The sequence below is a fragment of the Colobus angolensis genome, unplaced genomic scaffold (assembly GCF_000951035.1).
Source record: "Colobus angolensis palliatus isolate OR3802 unplaced genomic scaffold, Cang.pa_1.0 Scaffold26, whole genome shotgun sequence".
Taxonomy (NCBI): domain Eukaryota; kingdom Metazoa; phylum Chordata; class Mammalia; order Primates; family Cercopithecidae; genus Colobus; species Colobus angolensis.
This window is the reverse complement of record NW_012115821.1, coordinates 18,725,208-18,748,763: the sequence shown is the minus strand read 5'-3', so window position 1 is coordinate 18,748,763 and position 23,556 is coordinate 18,725,208. Positions and strand designations below refer to the sequence as shown.

At 46.7% G+C, this 23,556-nt stretch overlaps 1 protein-coding gene across 4 annotated transcripts in view; it reads left to right on the top strand.

The window, feature by feature from the left end:
* Positions 1-23,556, top strand: part of CACNA1D (calcium channel, voltage-dependent, L type, alpha 1D subunit) — a 327,099-nt gene that overhangs the window by 198,500 nt on the left and 105,043 nt on the right. For all 4 annotated transcript variants that reach the window (XM_011947282.1, XM_011947281.1, XM_011947284.1 and 1 more), the window contains exon 9: positions 16,451-16,620. In XM_011947282.1, the coding sequence (XP_011802672.1) occupies positions 16,451-16,620 (170 nt within the window). The remainder of the gene's footprint in view (positions 1-16,450; positions 16,621-23,556) is intronic.

Here is a 23,556-nt window from a genome sequence, read left to right as displayed (position 1 = left end):
GGACCACTGGGTTGAGTACTCAAAAAGATGTTGCCTCAGCCTTGAGGAATAATTAGCCCTAGACTGAGTGATGCTCCAGGCTGACCTGACCTAACCATTAAAGCAAGACCTGAAAGGATCAAACTGTTTCATTGAAGTGACTTAGCTGCATCCCAGAACAAAACACAGGAATATTGATAGGAATACAGAAATATCTAGCACTGAATAAGCTTTTATGCCTGGCATTCAATCCAGGTTACCAGGCGTGCAAAGAAGCAGGAAAGCGTGACCCATGGTAAGAAGACCCCATCAATTGAAACCCACCTAAAACTCACACAGATGTTAAAGTTATCAGAAAAGGACATAAGAAGAGCCATCACGACTGTTTTCCATATGTTCCAAATGTAGAGACATGGAAGATACAAAAAAATTTAAAAATTAAGATCCTAGGAATAAATCTAGTGAGAGATGTGTAAGACCTCTTCTGTGTAAAAGTTTGCTGAAGGAAATTTAAAAAGACCTCAACAAATGGAAGAATGTATGTTCGTGGATTGGAAAACTCAATTTGTTAAGATGTCAGAGACTGTATTAAGAGAAGGTATGTTTTCTTTGTAATGAGAGGAAGAGATGAGGCAGATATGAGTTGGGTTTAATAGTGGGAAGCTGGGAGTATTCCTACCTAAATTCCTAATTTCTCTGTAACCGGGAGCAGGGTTAAATGCAGATTATGAGGGGGTAGGTGACAGAGAAGTATGTCTGAGAGTGGAAAAGGCTCAGAACAGTCATTGCAGAGAATTAGGTGATGATAGGACCAGAGAATCGAGGTAGATGATCAGTAGCATTGAGGTCCTATTGGATTTGAGTCTGTTCTGATGTCAACCTGTACCATGGTGTGACTTTCTGTAGCCATGCTTGGCTGTTCTTATCCAGACATGGAGAAAGGGAAGCTTTGCACTTTTTGCTAACTGAATCGAAAAGGAGAGGTCTGCTAGCTGTGAGCATTTTGCTAGCTGTGCATGCATAAAAAGTTGGAAGACTGTTGAGGATGCTAGCAAGGATGTTGCTGAGATGACAGATCATGATACTTAAGGTGAATAAGGAGGGAAGGAGAGACCTAACAGAAAAAATGAAGGCATCAGTGGACTGGAGACTTTAGAGAGGTTAAAAATGTTTCTAGTAGAAATAGTTGAAGAAGTCAGCTGGAATGAGAGAAGGTTGTGGTCAGAGAAATGAAGGCTTGAACTTATAATTTGGTGAGGATAAAGTTCAGTGTGACAGTGAGATTGGGGGGCTGAAGTAGCACGGAAGAGATGGTCATTGGAGACTTGTGGAGGAATTGGAAAACTAGGGTGAGGGCATCAGGGGCCGTTGGAGTACCCCAGGGAGGTTGTAGAATGTGGGATGGAGCAGCAGACCGGGAGCCAGGAGTGGAAGTCCTCACTTCCCAAGGGCACCAGAGGACAATGAGGAGGAACTGGAGGAGGGTATGTGGCCCACTGGCACCATCCTCAAAGGATAGGGTTTTCATTGATTTTCATACCAAGGTCAGGGAGTATTGCCCTGGACATGAACCTGGAAGTAGGCTGGGTCTGGAAGGGCTGCAGGGATCACAAAGTGACAAGAACGTGGGACCTCTTTGAAGAGGCTGCAGGTGTGGGAGAGCTTGCTGCTGCAGAGCACAGGGCAAGACTGAAGAGTAGGGGAAGGGTAAGTCAGTGACAAGTTGGGAGGGGTCCTGACAGTGGTGTGCTAGGCGACGTGGGACTGGGCAGTGTCCAACCCAAGGCAGCAGCACGGATAGCTGAGGCTGGGTGCAGATGTGCCTTCTGCGGGTGAGGGGCCTCAGAAGGGGCCTGGCAGACCCTGGCTTGCTCGGCCTGGGGTGATGATGTCCAGCAGCCCTGGTGTGGGTTCCCCCGGCCCCCACGGGGCTGTTGGAAGCTTCTGTCTCCACAGACTCAGCCTTGGGTGGGGGTCTGTCCGGCTGGGGCGAGGCAGTGCTCTCGCTGCAAGCTGTACTACCCTGGCCTATGGGGTCTCTACTGGCTGAGGGATTACTGATTTCTCTGTTATAGTGGGGGGAGCACAAAGGCAGGGGTCGGAAGTGCTGGCCCCTGTGCCAGCTCTGTACTTCCTAGAGGCATGGCTTCTTTGGTCAATATACTTCACTTTTCCAAACCAAGGCTTTTTCTTCCTAAAATTGGAGCGCCCCACCTGTGACTTTTCTCACGGAGCCATCCTGATAACCAAGTAGAGAAATGGATGGGAAGGGCCTGGATAAACGGGAAGACCTTTTTAAGTGTATGGGAGCTCCACACTGGCCTGGTTGTGGCCTCCTTCTCGGAGGTGGTTTCTGTGAGCTGGAAAAGTCATCTCATTTGCAGTCTGGATGTTTACCTGCGCTTCTTTCCAGGGCCCCACATCCTTCTAAGACCTGGAGAGGCACTTGGTGCATTAGCCTGATTTCTCTAAGTCTGATTGTCATGAGTTTGGTTTTGGGTTCAGGGATAAAACATTAATCCACCCTGAACCCATCATTCCCTCGAATGATGGATTCCTTCTGCTTTAAAATAAATCTTGGTTTAAGTTGCCTGCTGGCAGCTTTGGGCCTCTGAGTCCTGGAGACCCTTGCTGCATGTGAAGGATTTTAAGTCAGTGGGTGAGAGCATACCAACTGCCGAGAGGTATACTGTCCCCAGAGGCCCACCTATCCTTGAGTCATGAGCTGTTACTTACAAACAGACCCACAGACACATGTCAATAATTCCAGGGCCCAGTGTGGATTCCAGCAGCTGCACTCTCTCCCACTTCGGCTATCAGTCAAGGAGGTTTTAGCATCAAATCTGTACCTATCAATATGCCCTAGGAGCACAGCAGAGGGTTGGCAAGTCAGAGGGCCTCACCCAAGGAAGCTGGGCTCCAGTTGGGCATTGAAGGATGGACAGGATTCGTTAGGATGGTAAAGAAAGGAAGCAAGTTGTCAGGAGAGTGGGACCTGGTGCCTCCTGCCTGTTGGAACCAGTGACTGCAATGGTGAGGCTGCCAGGGTGCTCCGTGCTGGCTGGTGAGCAGTGGGCAGGGCGGATGTGGAGTTGGGAATACCCACTGAGGGAGGCAGGGTTTTTTTTTTTTTTCTTTAGACTGTGGGAGCTGTCAGAGTGTTTGAAATAAGGTGATGGTTGACAGCTGTGCCTGGAAGGTAAAGCTGGCACCTCCCAGAGTGTAGTGGAGTTAGGAGAGCCCAGGGGCTGGGGGTTGCAGGGATAGGATCTGCACGGAGGTGCAGAGGTGGAGATGGAAGGTACAGATGTGGTAGTTTGTTGTGGCTCGTGCCTCTCAGATAAGAAGGGGTCTCTGGATTTTGATTGTCAAGTCTGGGGATGTGGATTGTATGAGAGAATTTTTCTTTTTTCTTTTAAAAATATTTTTTACTGGCCGGGCGCGGTGGCTCAAGCCTGTAATCCCAGCACTTTGGGAGGCCGAGACGGGCGGATCACGAGGTCAGGAGATCGAGACCATCCTGGCTAACACGGTGAAACCCCGTCTCTACTAAAAAAATACAAAAAACTAGCCAGGCGAGGTGGTGGGCGCCTGTAGTCCCAGCTACTCCGGAGGCTGAGGCAGGAGAATGGCCTAAACCCAGGAGGCGGAGCTTGCAGTGAGCTGAGATCTGGCCACTGCAGTCCAGCCTGGGCGACAGAGCGAGACTCCGTCTCAAAAATAAATAAATAAATAAATAAATAAATAAATAATATTTTTTACAGAAACAGGTCTTGCTGTGTCACCCAGGGTGCAGTGCAATGGTGTGATCATAGCTCATTGCAGCCTCAGATTTCTGGGCTCAAGCAATTCTCCTACTTCACCCTCCCAAGTAGCTGGGACTACAGGCATATGCCACCATGCCCAGCTAATTTTTAAAATATTGTTTGTAGAAACAGGATCTCTCTATGTTGCCTGGCTGGCCTCGGGTTCTGGCCTCAAGCTGTCCTTCTGCCTTGGCTTCTTAAAGCCCTGGGATTACAGGCATGAGCCACTGCACCCGGCCAGAATTTTTTTTATTGCTTACAATTTTGTGCTTTATTCAGTTTATTTTAATCTTCTCCACTACTTTGATGAGGTAAGTGTTCTTTGCCTCAGTTTACAGATGAGGAAATCAAAACTCAGGGAGGCTTATCAATTTTCTCAAAATTTACACAGCTAGTAACTAGTTAAACTAGGAATTAAATCTAGATCTGTCTGTCTCCAGAGCCCAAGCTCTATGCTTTGGCCTTTTTAATTTTTTTTCTCTTCCTGAGATTAATTACCCAATGCTGAGTGGAACAATGGGATACAGAGGCTTCAGAGAAATTGGTTTATTTTTCCTCCTGAATCTGCTTGTGGACAAGTCTCATTCAAGCTTAGGTGGTCCTTTTGGGTCCTGTTGCTGGAGGATCGATTGAGAGATCCCTCTCAATCCCTGAGCCCGGCCCTGGGATGTGGTGCTCTGCCTCTTGTTCTCCGTCAGCTAAGTCTGGGTGCTCAGGGAAGGCACTTCCCACCCACCACGCCTTTCAGTGGGCACTCCCCCTGCGGGGGGGAACTACTCTATCCCTCTCCCCTCTTGATGCCAGCTCACAGGGTGGCTTGCGTGGCCTGCGAGAGGGATTTGGGCTGAATTTCCTACAGTGACTGCTTTGGGGATCTGCCAGTAGGGGGTTCAGTTTCAGCCCCTTCCTTGGGTCCACATTGCTCCTCCACAGTGGGAACCCCTAGCAGCTCTGAATAGCAGATCCAGCCTGGAGCTCATTCTGGCGGTGTAACCAGGCCCTTCACACAGCAAACTGTGTTGCCCTGCCATTGCTGGTGCCTTCAAACATGTTTATTTTAGGTGGTTCTGCCACCCTCCCAAGCCAGACTTCATGTGCACATCTTCCTTATTTTTTCTTGGAAAACTGGAATCTGACAAGTCTAGCAGGGTGTGTTTATGAAGTGACTTCTTAAGTAACGGTATTTGAAACCTGTCATGAAGATATGTGATGATATTGGTTTGGCTCACGTGATTAAGTGATCTATTTCATTCAGAGAGAGTGATGGCAGACAAGACAGCCCATGGTTTTGAAGAATACCTTTTTTTTTTTTTTTTTTTGAGATGGAGTCTTGTTCTTGGAGTGCAATGGTGCGATCTCAGCTCACTGCAACCTCTGCCTCCTGGGTTCAAGAGATTCTCCTGCCTCAGCCTCCCGAGTAGCTGGGATTACAGACACACACCACTAAGCCCGGCTAATTTTTGTATTTTTAGTAGAAACAGAATTTCCCCATATTGGCCAGGCTGGTGTTGAACTCCTGACCTCAGGTGATCTGCCTGCCTTGGCCTCCCAATTGAAGAATACCTCTTAAAACATGTTTAAGTTTTAAAAAGATTGAAACAAAGTCTGTAACTTTTAGCATGCAACCTTCATGGATTCTCATCACTGGGAAAAATTTTCCACTAGAAGCATTGGCATGTCTTTGGTAGCCATGGAAACTAACCCTTCAAAGAGAGAGACGCTCTTCTGTCCTCAAACAAGGAGATACAGTGAAAGGAAGGCATATTTCATACTCAGATGCCTGAAATGCTTTATTTCTGTGTGTGTATATGTATATATGTGTATATGTTATATATGTATGTGTGTGTGTGTGTGTATATATATATTTAAGGCTTATACAAGACTCCTTGTTTTTGTTTTTATCAGTGGCACACTGGGTATAGTTTTAGGTGATGGAAGTTACATATGCACTGTGGCCAGATACCCAGTACGAAGCCCAAACGTGCACATCTTTGATCCTCATTAATGTAAAACCCATGCTTGTGAAAGCAATTATTTAGATGATTTTTATCGAGCAACTACTAATGACCGGGGTTTGTGATAAGGAACCAGTATACAAAGACAAGACAGACACAGGCCCTCCTTCACAGAGCTTGCAGTCTGCTAAGTAAAAGAAAATAGTGAATAACCAGTTGCAGGACTGTGAAATAAATTCTACAAAAGCAGGGTTCTAATCTGGGGGACTCTAAGGTAGAGAAAAATCTTTATGTCCTGAGCCAGCTGAGTGGGATGGTATCTGGAAGAGCGCGAAGGGTTGTGCAGGGAACAGCATGCACAGTGGCCTCGTGTGGAAGGAGCTCCATGCCTTGGAGGAACTGAGTGAACTTTAGGATGGCTGGAGTCCAGAGTTCAAGGGGGAAGAGGTCAGAAAGGAGGCAGGAGAGATCTGACATGACCAGATAGGTGGTGCATTCCTTCACTCCATCCCTACCGCACTCTCCTGCTCAGGGTAAGTGCCACATGTAAACAGTTAGGTTTGATGTGTGCAGGGTGGCCCAGTTGCTAATTCCTGTGTTCTGTTCATGGCAGATAACTCAACCTAGTTATTAAAAGCTAGGAAACACCAACTGTGAAAATGATTCATCCTCCCAAAAGATGAAAACTGTTTTAAATATCATCACAATCTTTTATGTCAATGAAAGCATCAAGAACACTGGCCGGGCACAGTGGCTCAAGCCTGTATTCCCAGCACTTTGGGAGGCTGAGGCGGGTGGATCCCTTAAGACCAGAAGTTTGAGATGCCCTGGCCAACATAGAGAAACTCTGTCTACTAAAAATACAGAAAATTAGCCGGACATGGTAGCATACACCTGTAATTCCAGCTGCTTGGGAGGCTGAGGCACAAGAATCACTTGAACCCAGGAGGTGGAGGTCATGCCACTGCACTCCAGCCTGGGCAACAGAGCCCAGACCCTGTCTCAAAAATAAAAGTAAAAATAGAAATGTGATTGTCAAATGTTTTTCCTCAACATATTTTGTTGTGTAAACAAGGGCCCCCCATTTTCTCATCCTTTTTGCCCACTAGCAGTTCCCATGCATTTCTTGGCAGCTGTGTTTCATGACTGCTGCTGGAGAATGCTGTCCCAGGCCAGCTGCCTTCCCCCGACTGATATCACCTGCAAAGGAGCAGGTCTTATTTATGGGGTGCTGCATTCCTAATCCCTCCCCACCCCACTCTGCCTATTGGTCTCATGGAGAGAGAACATCCTTTGACGACCACCAGCTTTTCATGGTTGAGGGAAAACGGGAACAAATACAATGCTTTTGATGAACTATGAGCTGAGACAGTGCCAATGATTAAAAATTTTTTAAATTGTGAAACATCACACATTGCTGTTAATTTTTTTTTTTTTTGACAAAATTCCTAGTTTCCTTGAACAGAAACTGAACCTTTGTGCTTTCTAAGAAATTTAAACAAAAAAGTTCTTTGAATCAAACTACGTTTTCGTTTGGTTTAATTTCCTTTATGTCTGCGTAGAAGAAATAATTTAGGTCTAAAGAAGGCTGGACTCCCCTGATAAAAATCAGTGGGTTACTTCTTCAACTTCCGCCTTCTCTTTGCCTTTTTAAGTGTTGCCTTTGTTTTTTTCTGAATTTCTGAGCCTTCTGTTTTACTAAAAATCTGAGTCCCTAGTGATTTTCTTGGCAGTTTTCAATGAAGGTTGTGTTGTTTTTTGCTTTGTTTCAAGGGTTTTTTTTGTTGTTGTTTGTTTTTGGCATGTGTGTGTAAATATCAAAGTGTTTTGTTTGTTTAAATTTTATGTGGGCCTAATTAAAACAGATAGCATTGCAACCTAAGGAAAAAAAAATCCTATATCTAAATCAAGATGACTTCTAGTGGCCCATTTATTTTATGGGGCGTTTAAGAAATACAAGTTCCCACAGCAAACTGTGTGTGTCCTCTTGCATCTGCGGCAGTCCCATTCCACCTGCACCTCCGTCTGTGTGTGATGGCTGGCTGCACCCTGGGCATGCTGTCTCCAGTACTGCTGGCTGAGCCAGAGGTCCCGGAGATCAAGATGTCAGGGCCTGTAAATCCTGGGGCATGTCAGTGTCTGGTGGCCTCTCTGCAGAGCATGGGGTATGTGCCCAGACCGTGGGGGCTCCACTGGGGTTCCTGAGACGAAGGCTGGCTGGTTCTGGGGCGGGGGGTTCTCTCCCTGGAGTGGTGCTTACTGAGTGGGAGTGAGGGACAGCAGGTGGAGAGATGAGCGGAAAGGGGGCCGTCGCCTTTCTCTATTCCTGAGTTGGGGCTCTCAGGAAAAATCAGAGTGCAGTAATGAGCAGAGCTATGCTTTCTGTCCTGCCCTCCCTCCCTGGTCCTGACTTATGACTTTCCCATGAGTCACAGCCCCAGGGAAGGTACATGGGATTTGGAACCTGGTTAGTAACCCTGTTGTCCTGTTGACTGGGCGTATGATGCGGGGCCAGCAACAATGCCTCGTTGAGCCTCTGTGTTGGCCTTTGTGAAATGAATATGAAATTCCTCCTCCTGCCTCATACACTGAGGTTGTGAACAGCTCTGGGGGCAGTGATTGTAAAGACATTTGCAGGACTCCAGGAACAATCTAAATAAATGAGGAGCTTTTTTTCTGTTATTATTAGAGAAGGGGACGTGGCAGAGACTCAGGCCGTTTCGCCCAAACCCATTTACCCCAGCCATGCAGGCTCATATTCTGCTGAAGCTGCTGTTGGTTATTGCTGGGACCCTGGGCGATGCAGTCACAGGTGAAGGACTGCATACGGTGATGCGGGCTCAGGCTGTGCTTGTTTCATGACGACTTTGGCTTGTTCTGCTGTGTTGGTCTGTTCCGTCTAAAGGTCTTTGGGGGGCTGGATGAGTATGGGGCGCATACCATTGTTCTGTCGTCAGAGCCCTCTGCAGCCATTTCTCATGAACTCACTCAGCCCTTATGCTTCTTGGGTGTCATTGCCACCAAACTACTTGCCTGCCAGGTCCAAGAGAGTGCCAGGCTGTTGCCCAGGGAAAGAAATAGACAACGAAAAAGGGTCACAGCAGTCAGGTCCCCATGGAGGAGGCACTGGGGAGGCTGGAGTCACAGCAGCAGTTGAAAGGTCATTAGAACGTGCTGTGATCTGGTGTCGCTGCCGAGTCATTAGTCCATCTCTACTGAGGATCCCTGTCTGGGGAAGTTGCTATGTCCCAGGGCAACTGTGATGAAATCAGTTGTCTTATTTTAAAACTTGTGCCTGTGCCCTGAGGCCCTCAGCAGGCATGCTTCTTCTTTCATATGGCAGCCCTTTGGATACTGGGGACCAGCCTCTCTTCTCCATCCCTCCTCCTGCTCTGCCCAGCCTGTCCTCCTTCCCTGAACAGGTGGACAAGAAATGTTCATGTGGCAGATGGGGTGTCATGGGGCCCTGACAAGGAAGGTTCACATGAGGGGCGATGATGACACTGGTGTGCTAGACCCAGGGGACTGGTGTGGAAAGGGCAGAAGTGACAGTGACCATAGCATGGTGGTGGTTGGGGGTCAGTGACAGGCCTCATAGGTGTTTTTCCAAATAGTCGTGTAAGAAAGTTGGGGCTTCATGAGAAGTCTGTTTTGACCACATTTGTATTGATGCTAAATCCAGCCCATCACCCAGGGCTTACTGAATGTCTCTGGTCTTCCTCACCACCATTTTCTTATTTTCATTTTCTCTTCACACATAACACCTGCCAAAGGTGATAGGCGTCATATCAAATTTCTGTCGGTTCCTCCTTGCCTACAGAGAAGCAATCCAGGTTCCTTAGTTTTATATTTAAGCCCCTTCCTGGACTGGTAGGAAGCCTGTTTTGTGTTTTTGTTTTTTTTTTGTTTGTTTGTTTTTGAGACAAGGTCTCTCTCTGTCACCCAAGCTGCAATGCAGTGGTACAATCACAGCTCACTGCAGCCTCAACCTCCCAGGCTCAGGTGATCCTCCTGCCTCAGCCTCCTGAGTGGCTGAGACTGCAGGTGCATGCCATTTCACTTGGCTAACTTCTAAAAAATTATTTTGTAGAGAGGGGGTCTCACTCTGTTGCCCAGGCTGGTCTTGAACTCCTGGCCTCAAGCCATCCTCCCACCATCACCTCCCAAAATGTTAGTATTTCAGGCATGAGCCACTGTGTCTGGCCTTGTAGCCTGGTTTTGATCCTCCTCATCCTGGTGTCTACTCTCCCTTTCCTCTGCTCCTGCTTTTCCTTCCAGGCATCGTGTTGAGGTGCTCAGGGTAGATTCAGCAGCTGCATGGCCTTGTGTGTCCAAGTGCTATGAGCCTCAGTGTCTGTACAAGAGGGTGATAGCAGCCCCTAAGGGGTTGCTCTGGGCTCTGGTTAGGATGCGATGCTGAGAGGGCCACCTGGGGTAGGGGACACATGTATTCATGTTTTGGTGCTCAATGAGTAGAGTTTTCTGGTGAATTAGAGGCAGGCAGAATGCATTTGGATGGGGTAAGCCAGAGAATGTCACCAAAAGCATGAGACTTGAGCTTGGTCTTGAAAGGTGCACTGGATGCAAAGATGGGAGAAGGCTGCTCAGGTGGATGGAATTCTGTAGACAAAAGCTCAGAGGGTTGTGGAATTGAGAAGAGTGTGGCCAGAGTATAAGGTGTGCCTTTATGGGATGGGTGAATAAGACTGGAATAGCACTTGGGAGAAGGCTGGAAGGCCTTGAGTGGCAGGCAGAAGCATCTGACCTTGATCCTTGAGGGAGGCAACGAGGAGCTGTGAGGCATTTTGAGTAGGATGCCACCAGGGGGAAGTCTGGGTCTGCAGTAGTCACCTGGAGCAGGGAGGGAAGCAAGCTCTGATGAAATGCTCTTGCAGGAGCCCGGGGAATGGGTGTGTGCAGACTGGCCTACATAAGACACTTCACAGCTGTCCTGTTAGGCTGTTAGGGAGATTCCTTACTGAGTAATTGCTTCTCAACCAGGAGATACAAGGGAATATCTTAATGACCTAGAGACAGAAGATCTACCACATGAGGCCTGAACACAATAAGGGAAAATGGCGAGCTGACGATGGAGGCTGTTCCAGATATGTCTAGGTTTGGGCACAACTCATTTCATGCTTCTGGGTGATCCCAGCGATCATGGGCTTTCTGTCCTACAGGGGCATGTTCTGGCCTCCTGAAGGAGTAGGAGTAGGGCTTGTTTTGTTAGATACAAGTTTTTGTACATAGCCTTCCTGCATGCCTATATAAAGTGTCACCAAGGGGAAATAGAAACTTGGGAAGAAATACATGAGAAATGGACGACATTGTCCATTCCTGCCTGCAAGGAGCTTACAGTCTAGCTGGTAAGCTGAAATGAATATGTAGCAACATGAATTTGAATTTGGTTAGTAGTAGAGTTATATCTTCTAAGCATTCAAATGTTTTCTATTTGGAAATAATTTCAAATATATAGAACAACTCCAAGAATAGAAATAGCACAGTGAATAATCCATGTACCCCTTTCTCCAGTTTACCTAATATTAAATTTTACCCCATTTACTTTTTCATTTGTTGTCTATCCATAAGGGACGTGGACTGATTTTTAAAAATATAATTTATTACTGTCCTTAGTTATTTCAGTGCTCAGATTTCCTAAGATTTGGCTAGTAGGAGCTACTTCTCTAGCTCCTGTATCCTTATGATATATCTCCATAATGTGTTTTGGTTTGTTTTTGTTTTTGAGCACTTCCTGGTTTTCTTCATCTTGTACCTACCCTACCTTTGTCCTGGAATCACCCACTTCTCCAAAGTCCCCTGGTTCCTTTTAATGGGGAATGTTATTAAAGACCAAGATGTGGGTACCAGGTGTGCTTGTACCTGCCAGAGCATCTTTGCTTCTAAATCCTTTCAACAGAGAGAACTAGGAAATACATGCATTTATTTACACATACTCTTACACATACTTACATTGATACATATACTCACATATCAACCTCTTTTAAAAATCAGACATTGGAAATCAGACTTTAAAATAAACAACTTTTAGGAATCATCAGTTCACACCTATACCTTCAATTCCAGTCTGTCCCCAGAGGGTTCTTCTCTGTTCCATGTTTCTGTGTCCCTCCTTCCACAGTGAGAACTCAGGCTCCCAGCAACATTAGCACATGTACTCACTCGCTAAATCCTGTAATATGTCTAAGATAGTTTCAGAATGGTCTCATCCACATCACTACAAAAAATAAAGCTATTAAAAGGAGTTCAGTGTTTGTTTGCAGTTCATCCCTCACTCCAATCCTGCTGAAGACTGGGAGCATATCATCAAATATTCCTGAGCTATTTGAATTAGTTTTGTCTTTCTCCTTCAGTCTGGTTATAGTATTCATTAAATTACAGATTTGTTTGTTTCAATTCACTTTCAGTTTAGGGGTATTTTCCCTTCATCTCATCCTTATTGACTTAATTTAAAAAAATTCAAGGTGAAGAACATTAACATGGTTCCCAAAGTCAAAACTATAGAAAAAGATATACTTAAGAGTGTCACTCCAACCTTGATTCCTGTGGCCTAATTCATTCCCATCCCTTGTTTTCTGCTCTTTTAGATACATCCAAGAGAAATATACATATTTTATTTCCCAGTTTTTTGTATGCAAAGGGTAGCACACTATATATACACACATATATGTATATGTGTGTATATATATACATATATATATGTATATTTTTTTTGGTCCAGGCACTTCTTATTTATCTTTTGATCAGACACACCATAACCAAAATTCTGATTTGGAACAAGAAGGCTCCTAGCATATAACAGTTGTCGGATTTTTAGTTACTTGCAACAGTCTGTTGGTTTCTACCAATAGCTGTATTAAATAAGCTTTGTAAAACAATCTGTTAGTGATAGGATTCTTAGAATATGAAGAATTCTTATGCAAAGTGGAGTGACTTTTTTTTCATCATTCCAAAGTTTCATAGAAACTTTGAGCTTCAAAGCTTCATAGAAGGTGCCTCGGACTTGAGGTGTGCTTTTCAGGATCAGAGGGACGGTTGTGATGGGAATGGGTTATTCTCAACGGAGCAGATAGTGTACAGGATCGGCAGTGGGTTTGCCGGCTCATTGTGGTCACTCCGAGCCTTGGGACCCATGTGTCCTTCTGTGTGTTTCCCAATCCTGACGGGTTTGTGGCAGCTTAGAGCCCATTCACAGCTAGTGCTAATTTTTCTCCCTTTGATATTTGAGAAAGCTGTTCCATTTGCCTTTTAAATTTCTCTCTTATGTCTGGATTCAACAACTTTATACATTTGAACTTCATGTTGATACCGCTCTTTGTGTTTTCAAAGCCTCATCTTACTGAATGTCTTGCTTAATTCCTGTGAAACAGCAGAACGGGTATCGTTGTGTCTGTTTGGAAGTGAGGAAACTGAAGCTCAGAACACGACGGTGACAGAGCTAGGACTAGAAGCCAAATCTTCAGATGAAGAGCCTGGAGTGGTGTAGGAGAGCCAAGGCTTTATCTGTGTTTATCACAGGGACTCCACCTCCCTGCCCCCTTCCTCTCAAACTGCCCTGTGGCCAACAGATTTCTGCTGCATAAACCTCACCTCTGTCCACATCAATAAATATTACCTTCCTCCTAAGTATTCAGCCATTCAGAACTGTCTGAAATCAGTTCAGAGGGTCTATATCAGCAGCTTTGTTATATGAGCTCTTGTGACAGTGACCATCCTTGTGAGTGGGCCATAAACCAGGACTTGGCAGAGTTTTTTACTCTTAGGAGTTTTAGTCAGAGTAGAGTTTTACTTATGCCTGCTTAACTGTGTCCCAGCAGCTGAAAATGTGCAACAATGATGCAACTTGTTAGAAATGGGATTTTTATATTTGTAATGTTAAAAATGCATAAAATATTACAAAAGAAAATTACGAAGATAGTAAAAGAGTTACCCTGAGAAGCTTAAGGACATTCATTTTATAATGTATATAATTATACATATAATTGTATATAATTTATGTAAAATGTATATAATTATACACCGTAAATGTATATAATGTATATAATTATACATATAAATGTATATAATGTGATTATACACATTATAAATGTATATAATGTGATTATACACATTATAAATATGTAATGTGTGTAATTATATACGCTATAAATGTATGTGATGTGTGTAGTTATATACATTATAAATGTATATAATGTGTGTAGTTATATACATTATAAAATGAATGTCCTTAAGCTTCTCAGGGTAACTCTTTTACTATCTTCATAATTTTTTCCCAAGAACCCATATATGATATAGACCCAAAGTAAGAATACCTTGTTTGTATGTAACCATCTGAATTTAGTATGCTAAGTTCGGAATCAAAACATGCAAACAGATTTGTACTAGGATACTTTTTTGGTGAATAATAAAACTGAAGGTCCACTTTTCTTTGAGGTGTATTTAAGAAAACAGTTTATTTAATTCATTTTCCTGAAGACACATGACATTCCAAGCCCTCTTATTGATGCTCAGGGATGTGATTCTGGATTGAGTGTGACTTTTTCAGAGTTCAGAGAGTCATTTGGTGAATTTACCTGAGCTGAGTTACATATTTTCCATGTGTTGGGAATCCCTGGAGGCCTAGAAACCCCAGACGGTTCTCAGTGTGTGGTATGTGTGAACAGCGAGACACTAGAGTCCTTACTTCTTTGAGACAACAGGTGTTCTTTGGGCTGGGAGGACAGAGCACATGTCTGGGCTCAGATCGGCTCCTGCTCACTCTCTAGATCCACAAAGCCTTGCCTCCTTCCGTATTCACAGGTGGTACAGTGGAGACAGACAGCCCTAACAGGACCAAGGATAGGTTCCAGGGAGTCTGAAAAGTGGGGTGATTTAGGATCAATGAGAGGGATCCTGTTTTTTTTTTTTTTTCCTTTTTTTTTCTTTTTCTTTCCCTCCCTCCCTCCCTCCCTTCCTTCCTTCCTTCCTAGACAGAGTCTTGATCTGTTGCCCAGACTGGAGTGCAATGGCGCAATCTCAGCTCACCACAACCTCCACCTGAGTGGGATTCTTTCTAATTTTGGGCAGAGGGTGGCACTTGGTGAGGATTCCAGTTTCTTATCTGAAGTATTAGCGTCGCTGGGTGTGCAAGCATCTGTTCAGCCTCTCGACGGCCTAGAGTTAAGGGAGGGGTGTGAATATGGGGTTAGTTTGTTGTTGTTTTTTGGAGATGGAGTCTCGCTCTGTTGCCCAGGCTAGAATGCAGTGGCACGAACTTGGCTCACTGCAACCTCTGCCTCCCACGTTCAAGCAATTCTTCTGCCTCAGCCTCCCAAATAGCTGGGATTATAGGCGTGTACCACCACGCCCAGCTAATTTTTATATTTTAGTAGAGACAGGGTTTTGCCATGTTGGCCAGGCTGGTCTCGAACTCACGACCTCATGATCTGCCCACCTTGGCTTCCCAAAGTGCTGGGATTACAGGCGTGAGCCACCACGCCTGGCTGGGGTTAGCTTTATGAAAGCAGGTCACTTCCCTGTTCGTTGGTTGGGTTGGGTTGGGTTATTGAGGTAGGACCCTGAACAAGACACACTGGCTTTGACTTGGAACGAAGGCAAGAAGGCAGACAGAAGTAACCTGTGTCGGAATCTCAAGGTCTGTGTGCAGAAACTGCATTGCTGTAACCTCACCTGCTTCCTTAGCAGCTTTTAAGTGTACTTACTAAATCTCTAACTCACATATCTTGGCTCCTGTAACAACTCACGGTTGGAGATGCAGATGGTTCCTCGCATATAAAAATTGGGTAATCGTCTGCCTGACTCTCAGGCTTGCCTGAGTGAGTGTGGGGTTTTGTATATATGCATAGATAGAGGCTTGCACACATGGTGGAAAGTAGCGTAAACACCCCACAGTTGGGAACATTTACCTGTCTGCCAGAGCCTTTCCAGGGCAGGTGTTCCTATAAATGGGCAGCAAATCATATGCCTCTTCCCCTCCTGCAGGGAAGACTTTTGGGGAAGACTATGACAAGTAGCAAGGGTGAAGAAAAACAGTAATGCTTCATCAGTGCTCAAGTTCCCATCTGGGAAGGGAGAACTGGGTTGTGGGGCGGGGGTGGGGGACTGCCCTGACTCCATCCACTACTCTGGCCCAAACCTGCAGGTGATGGATAGAGGAGCCTAGTGTGGGCACCAGCAAGGACTGCTGCCCGCTCAGAGCTCTTGGTTTGGACAAAAGGGGTAGCACACAATATTAATGCAAAGTTTGTCCAAAAGCATTGAAGAAGCCCTAAACGTGGTACTCTTTGACCACAGCTTGGCCCACTTGGCTCCCTCCTCTTTGAGGAGGCTCTGGGGAAGGTGGGGCATCTCTGAGTTCAGGCCCCTTGTTGGGGGGTGTCAGAGGCCCACTATGACAGCACATGGTGTTTGGGGCCTAGGCCCCTTGGGATCGCTGTCATCTGAGGGGAGTTCATTTTCTAAGAAATGATGCATGTGTGTTGGCGTGGGCTCTGCAACACTGACCCCCACGGTCTTGCTTGAGAAGACACTGTCTTCTGTCCTGTCCAAGTGTGTGGCTCCATAGCTGTGCTCATGTGACTGTACTCAGTGCTGTGTGTCCTGCCACAAGACTGTTGTGCAGCAGGGCAGTGGCTCAGGATGCAGGTCCCCAAGGATGTCCTGATATGTGCTTGTCCTCTTTGCCTCTTTCAGAGAATTCTCAAAGGAAAGAGAGAAGGCAAAAGCACGGGGAGATTTCCAGAAGCTCCGGGAGAAGCAGCAGCTGGAGGAGGATCTAAAGGGCTACTTGGATTGGATCACCCAAGCTGAGGACATTGATCCCGAGAACGAGGAAGAAGGAGGAGAGGAAGGCAAACGAAATAGTATGTAGCGCCTTTTCTGCCCCTGGCTAGACAGACCCAGTGTGCGGTTCAGACGCCTGGCAGCAGGCCTTCCTTGACTCTGACCCAGGCTGTGAGTGGGACGGCCTCCTCCCAGCCATCTGGTCCTTTCTGCCTGCACACATCACGGAGAGAACAGGCGCATTGGTGCTGACTCTGGATTTCTGCCTGAGGTTTGGGGGTTAGAGTTGTATTTGGTAAGGTGGGCCAAGGAGGATCCGACGGACCCACTGTTGGCCTGGGAAATTCAGTAAGCGCATTTCTGTGTGGGCACAGGGGTGATGAGACATGTATTCTTGCACCACATGAGAGGAAGCTGTGGTTTCCCTCACCTCAAAGTGAACAGTGTTATTGGACAAGAATTTGAAGTGCAGGGTTCCTCTTGACTCTTACTCTTAGGCCACCTGACATGGCTCCTACATGTGCTATTCATATGAAGCCATATGCTTAGCCCATCAGGGACTGGGAGGAAACCGGCTCACTCTTCTAGGCAGGTGTTAAGGGGCGTGTGAGTCAGTGACAGCTGCTTTGCAGCCCAACCACCGACACCCCACACTGTGACACTAAGCACCCTAGAGCACTTTCTGCAGGAGGCAAGGCCTGAGAACTCAGTCAGTCACTGAAATTAATTGCCATTGTCAACCACGGTGTCTCTTTCACTGCATACTTTTCCCACAGATGTGCTCTTATTCTTTCTGGGGACCTCTGTGCCTTGGGTCAGAGTGGAAACTGGAATCCAGCAGTGCATTTGACTGAGATGTCTGTGACTTGCCACAGATCTGGAAGAGCTGAATAGGAAGGACTGAGAACATACTTCAAGGGCACATGTCCATTGAGAGGCCTGGGGGCCCGAGGCCGGCCCTACATTGTAGAAGACGGCCGAGCAAGTCCCTGCTTGAGCAGAGTGCCTTGGATGTTTTGCTCTCAGCAAGGCCCGTTGCTGGGTACAGGGGAAACCCGGAGCTGGAGAGGATGTGGAGTGCTGCCTCCTAGGGAGAGACAGGGCTGCTCACACTGAATGCAGCCCTGGGGAGCAGAGCTGCAGGGCACACATAGAGGGCAGGCGCGTGCTGCGGGAGCCGAGGAGGGATCGAGGACAGGGCTGGGGGACATATTTGGCCTGGGCCCTGAAGGCTGGATGGATCGCAGGTGTGACCATTCAGTGTGAGAAGAAGCTCCTTGACCCAGGGGACTAGCATGAGGGAGGCATGGAGGTGGGCAAAGGCCGGATTTCAGGGATTTCCTTCGGCTGGAGCGCAGAGGGTGTGAAGGTCGGGGTGAGCTGCCATAGGAAGGGTGGGTGAGGTGCAGTTGTGCCTCTTCTGGAGGTTGTGGAGTGTGGAAGTAGGGGCTGAGAGACCCCTGATGGAGGGGCTTCTTGTCTGAGAGGGCCCTTACCTTTCTTCAAGCCTGGGTTCTGTGCCTTCACGGGGAGGGAGTGTATTCCGTGATCTCAGATGGCCTGGCTGGTGCAAATCTGTGTGCTGACTGGGAGTGGGCAGGGTCAGGCCTCTCTTCTCTCCCTCCCTGCATCTTGCCAGGCTCAGGAAGGGGCCGGGGCTTCAGCACCTGAGGATCGGAAGACTGAGGGAGGGTTTCTAGAGCTAAGTGTTCACTGAACCAAGTTCAGAGTTTATAAATAGACATTTGAGTCTCAGACTCAGCGATGTGCCTGTGAAGTGATTAGATGTAAGAGTGCCTGCCTGTCCTTTGCACAGCTCTCCCCTTGGCAGTCGAGCTGTCCTGAACCCCATGGCCTCCGTGGAGCTTCTGTACCTGCAGTATTGCTGGCAACAGGCCACGTAGGTGCAGCTTGGAGATGCCTGCACAGCTCTTTCCCCTTCACCTGCGAACTGTAACTCGGATGCTGACCTGCCTCATCTCTCCTCAGCCCAACATGGTATTTGTAAACGAGAGGAGGTATGGCCCCTTTTTTCTCGGCAGAGTATCTTTCTTTGCTAGTTTAGCTGTGTCCCCCAGGGAGCTGAGTGAGGCCTTCTTATAGGCCAGTGGCCTTTCCTCTGTTTATTTCTCCTCCTCTAGAAATAGACAAGGATTCGTGTTCTAGTGTTGCTAACATCAGTCATGGTAGAGTTGTTTATTGGGCCTATGATCTGAGGATTAAGGGTTTTCATTGGATTTAAGGTGGTATCTTGAGGGTTAACCATTTTATCTCAGCCCAGCATTTCCTGTGACCTGCCACTGTAAAGAACCTGACGATGACAGAAATCAATGACTCTGCCTTTCAGAGAACTTGCCAGGAGGGGAAGATGGAGAAGGGGTGGCTTAGTGTGAGAAGCTGATCCCATTGTTAAGGCCCAGCACTGTGCTGTGTGAGCCCGGGAGGGCGCAGTGATTCTGGCTGGTGGGAGTGGACGGGCCGGGGCGAGGTGAGGAAGGCTCCATGGGAGGAGCAGCCCTGGGCGGCAGAGGGTGGGGATGGGGGCTTTTTCAAGCTGGGGAAATGGCACGAGCAAGGTATGCAAAGTGATAGATATTCAGGGGCCCTTAAATGCATTGCTCAATAAAATAATCTAGGAAAGAAACAAAACCCGCTTAAAAGCCTTGTAGATCTTCAGGATTCACTCTCACTGGGGCTCCCAAGCCCGGAAAGCTGCACTGTGTCTGGAACATCAGCAGTATTATTTCTGCTACGCACCATGATGTGTGACTCAAAATGATTAACTAGCTTAACGTTTGATCCAGAATAGCAAATGTTTCTGTGATGCACCCTTGTTCTTTATGGAGCTCATTTTGCCAGGTGCTGGGGTTTCCTGTGGAGTGAGGCTCACAGTGCTTCCCAAGGCATCAGATTTCCAGAGCCTTGATGATGGGGGTTTTAAATAAAGACAGAAATCTTAGGCTATGGAGGCCATAATGGGATTTAACTGACTTGAGAGCCCCAAGTCTCCTCCTCTGAGGAGAGAACCTCTCTGATCACAGACCTCAGCGGCTCAGACCCTCTGGAGAAGACAGCGCTGTTGAGGTTTCCCTGGGTCCTCCTGTGGCTGCCAGCCATTTTCTTCCTGTCACAGCCAGAAAACCACGTGAGGAGAGGGTTTCAGTGAGGCCCACATGGTCCTCCTCACCAAATAAAGAGCCCTGGATTCACCACATGTACATGCCAGGTCTGGGGCCGTCTCTGTGCATCTGATTAGCAGGCAGTAGAAGTGTGGGTGTTGCCAGTGTTACAGTGTTTGCATCCTCCCTGGGGGTGTGAGATCACCCCACATGCCTTCCACTCCAACCCTGCTCCTCTGTTACCTCTTGGGAGGAGGATGGTGCAGGGCCTGGGCTCCTGACTTTGTCCATAATGACTGAGGATGCTAATTCAACTGATAGCCCTTTTCAGCTGGGTCCTGGATGTGAGTTGAGCAGTTTCCTCCAAGACCTTGAGGATTGAAGTGACAGTGTGAGAAGAAACACTGGGAAGTGTTTCAGGAATAGCTGAGGCTCAGCCTGGATGAGCAGAGGTGGGTGTAGGAAGTCACTAATAACAGCAGATGTCTGTGAGCTCACGGGTGGCGAAGGCTTGGGCTGGAGGGCGTCTTCATGCCCCTTCTCCGGATGTGGCTGTAATGGAGTTTTGTGACTTGGAATTTGGACTTTAGTGTTAGGCAAATTACTCAACCTCTCTGGGCCCCACTTTCCTTGTCTGCAAGAAGGGGATAAAGATATATCTCCCCATGGGGCTGTTGTGACAATTGAATGTTCTGTGACGGGTAGGAGATGTCATAGTTGTAGTATGTGCTGTTGCTGTTTTCACCAGACACCAGTAAAACTTGACCTCAACAGAATTTTGGGGGTATAAATTTAGGGGGTACAAATACCGTTCTGTGACATGGATATATTACATAGCGGTGAAGTCTGGGCTTTTAGTGTAACCATCACCCAAATAGTGTACATTGTACCCAGTAAGTAATTTCTCATCCCTCACCCCTCTTCCACCCTCTCACCCTTCTGTGTCTCCAACACCTATTATTCCATCTACACCCTATGTCCATGTGTACACATTATTTAGCTTCTGCTTATCAGTGAGAACATGCAGTATTTGACTTTCCTAAACAGAATATTTTTGAAGGTTCTACCAGACCTATAACCAGCCTCAGGGTGGGGCCTCCCTCTTAGGACCATTGCCCTGTACTTTTCTGTTCAGAAACTATAAGGTTCTGAAGTATTGATGGAAAACACATCTGTTAACTAGGTCACTTTTGAGATAGGGCAGCACAGCTTTCTGGCTCTTGAAGTCCATTTCCAGTTTGGCGGTGCTTGCTGTCAGAGAACAGATGTCAAGTCAAGTACTTGGAGATGCGCTCACATTATCTTTTCTCTCTGATCTGCTAAATGTCACTGCCTGCATCTGCGATGCCCAACACTGGCTGTACGTTATGATCACCTGGGGAGCTTGGACACTCCTTGATGCCATACTCCACCCTTTAAGACTCTTGATTCATTTTGGGGTGGGAGCCACGGGTGGCTGTTTTTCATTCAAGTTCCCTGGGGATTCTAATGTGAAGCTCAGGTTCAGAACTCCTGGGTCCAGGATGCTATCAGGGGCTGAATATCACACTGTTCCAGGCATTCACTTGAAAGAAGAGGAGAGGCAATCAGGCCTCTGACTGAGCTGTCTGGTGACTGGTGACAGGTAGCTCCAGCTTTGTGCGTTCATAGATTATTTAAGATGTCAATTTCATAAATGTGCTATTGGAAAGCTAGTGTTACACAATTAACTGAATGGACAAAATTCCCTTTGAAGTGAGTTCCTGAGCATTTGGTACATTTTCAAGGATAATTTATTTAACTTTTTGCTGAGCTTCAAGTTTCTTAAGAAACCCTGCCAAATCTCAAAGTGATTTTTTTAGACGTATGCAGCTGCTTCTGAGTTAACAATGGAGTTTTGCTAGGACCATTAAAATCTGGAAGCCTAAAATTCTATTTTAAACTCTTCTCATTGTCAGTGATTAGTCTGAAAAAAAAAGCATTAAAAATGAAATCATTTTAAAGGGAGCTCATTCTAAAATTGTGGCCAGAAAAACAGGGCAGTTTTATTGTAGGAACTATTAATGATTAATAATTCATCTAAGTAAAGATATTTAATGCCCAAAGAAAGGGAGGGGCATACCTGAAACTTCATCTCTGACCACAAGTACAGCCTCTCTCTCTTCTGCTTCTTCAGTGGTCCTGGAGGCTATGGGCACTGCCCCTGCCCGCCTGCCCGGGGACTCTGCCACCCTGGGGCTTGCTGGAGCAGGTTGCCCTAGCTGCCTCCCTTTTGCATGTGCTACCTAGTTGCCTCTTACTGCAATGTTTGCTTTGGGGGTGGACAGAAAACCAGGATGGCATAGCTGTTTGCAAGCATGAGACATAGCAATTTGCTGGTCCTATTTTGAAAGACTGTGTTTTGAAATTGTGATTTATAAAACTGCTTTCGTCACCACTGAACTACCTCAAGGCACAAGTTCAAAATGGAAAATACTCAATTAAAAGCTGTAAAGCAAACAGCAGCAGTTAGAGTGGCATACGGTAAATATGCGTCCAGGTCAAGAGCCCTCACTGGAGAGGCAGCTGGAAGTGCTTTCACTGGGAAGTGGGAGGGCTGACTCAGGGGCTGGCCGTAGGGTCAGTGGCTGGACTCTCTCCATTGCGGTGGCACTGGGAGTAGTTGTCTGGCCAGGTGGACTCTCTCCACAGGGGTGATAGAAGCGTGGTAATTTCTGAAGGTGCCTGCATGTCTGCCATCACCTTCAGCCTCCTAAGAGCTGATGGGAGCTGAACTCAGGGACTGTTGCCCCACTGTGGAGACAAGGAGTAGGTACTCCAGCCAGGTTTGCAGTCTCAAATCAGGGTTGTTTTATCTGTTTTTGATACCTTTTAGTTATGGAAGTAATATTTGCCTACATAAAGAGTTCATGTAATTTCAAAGTATATAAAGTAAGAAAAAAATTCTCTCTTCCTTCTCCTTAAAGAGAGGCAGACTAGGAAGTTTGGGGCCTCTACTTCCACACCTCACTGCGCATAATACATGACACAGACAGCATGCATAGAGCTTCCACCCTAAGATGCCCAACACAGGTATTTTTCACTGAACCATGTACCACAGATAATTCCCATGTTTTTAAAGCAAAACGTTGGCTCTTTTCAATAAATTGCCATTATAAAAACTGCTACAATGGACTATACACTCTACAGCACGTGGACCTCTACTTTATAGAGGTCTCTCCACCACGAGACAATCAGCTCCATGGGAGCAGCAGGCATAGGGTCTGTTTCTGCCCTCTGTTGTGTGGCTGCACCCAGCACAGCGCTTGTGCCACACATAAGCATGCCGTTACTTCCTTCTTGAATGAAAGAATATAGAGTGATAATAACTAGCATTTGTCAGGTGCTTTCTGTGTGTGAGACACTGTTCCAAGGGCTGTGGATGAATACGTTCGTTCATTCTTCTTCACACAGCTCTGTGAGACAGGAACTTGACAGGTGGGGAAACTAAAGCACAAAGCAGTTCAGTAGCTTCCCAAGGCCATGTGACTTACGTGGCAAAGCTGAGATTTGAACCCAAGCTCTGCCACAGTCTGCACGCTAACCATCATTAACCCCTGCAAACACATGCCCCTGTGTCTACATGCTCGTGTTCACATTTTTGTGGGAGAGGATACAAGAAAAGGGTCTGCTGTGTCAGAAAGGATGCACATTTTAAGAATGTGAGTATTCTGCGCACCCATAGTGTGTGCAGGTGTCTGTGCTCCCCACGCCCTTGCTTACTCCAGCATTCCTGCCACTGTCTCACAATGCCCCGCACAACCCTTCCCTAGAGTACGGAGTCTGTACTCTGAAGACTAGCCGGCTTAAAGCGATCATGGAATCACGGGGCTGCAGGGGGTTAGAGATCCTAGAGTCATTTCTTGTGACCTGGGGGTC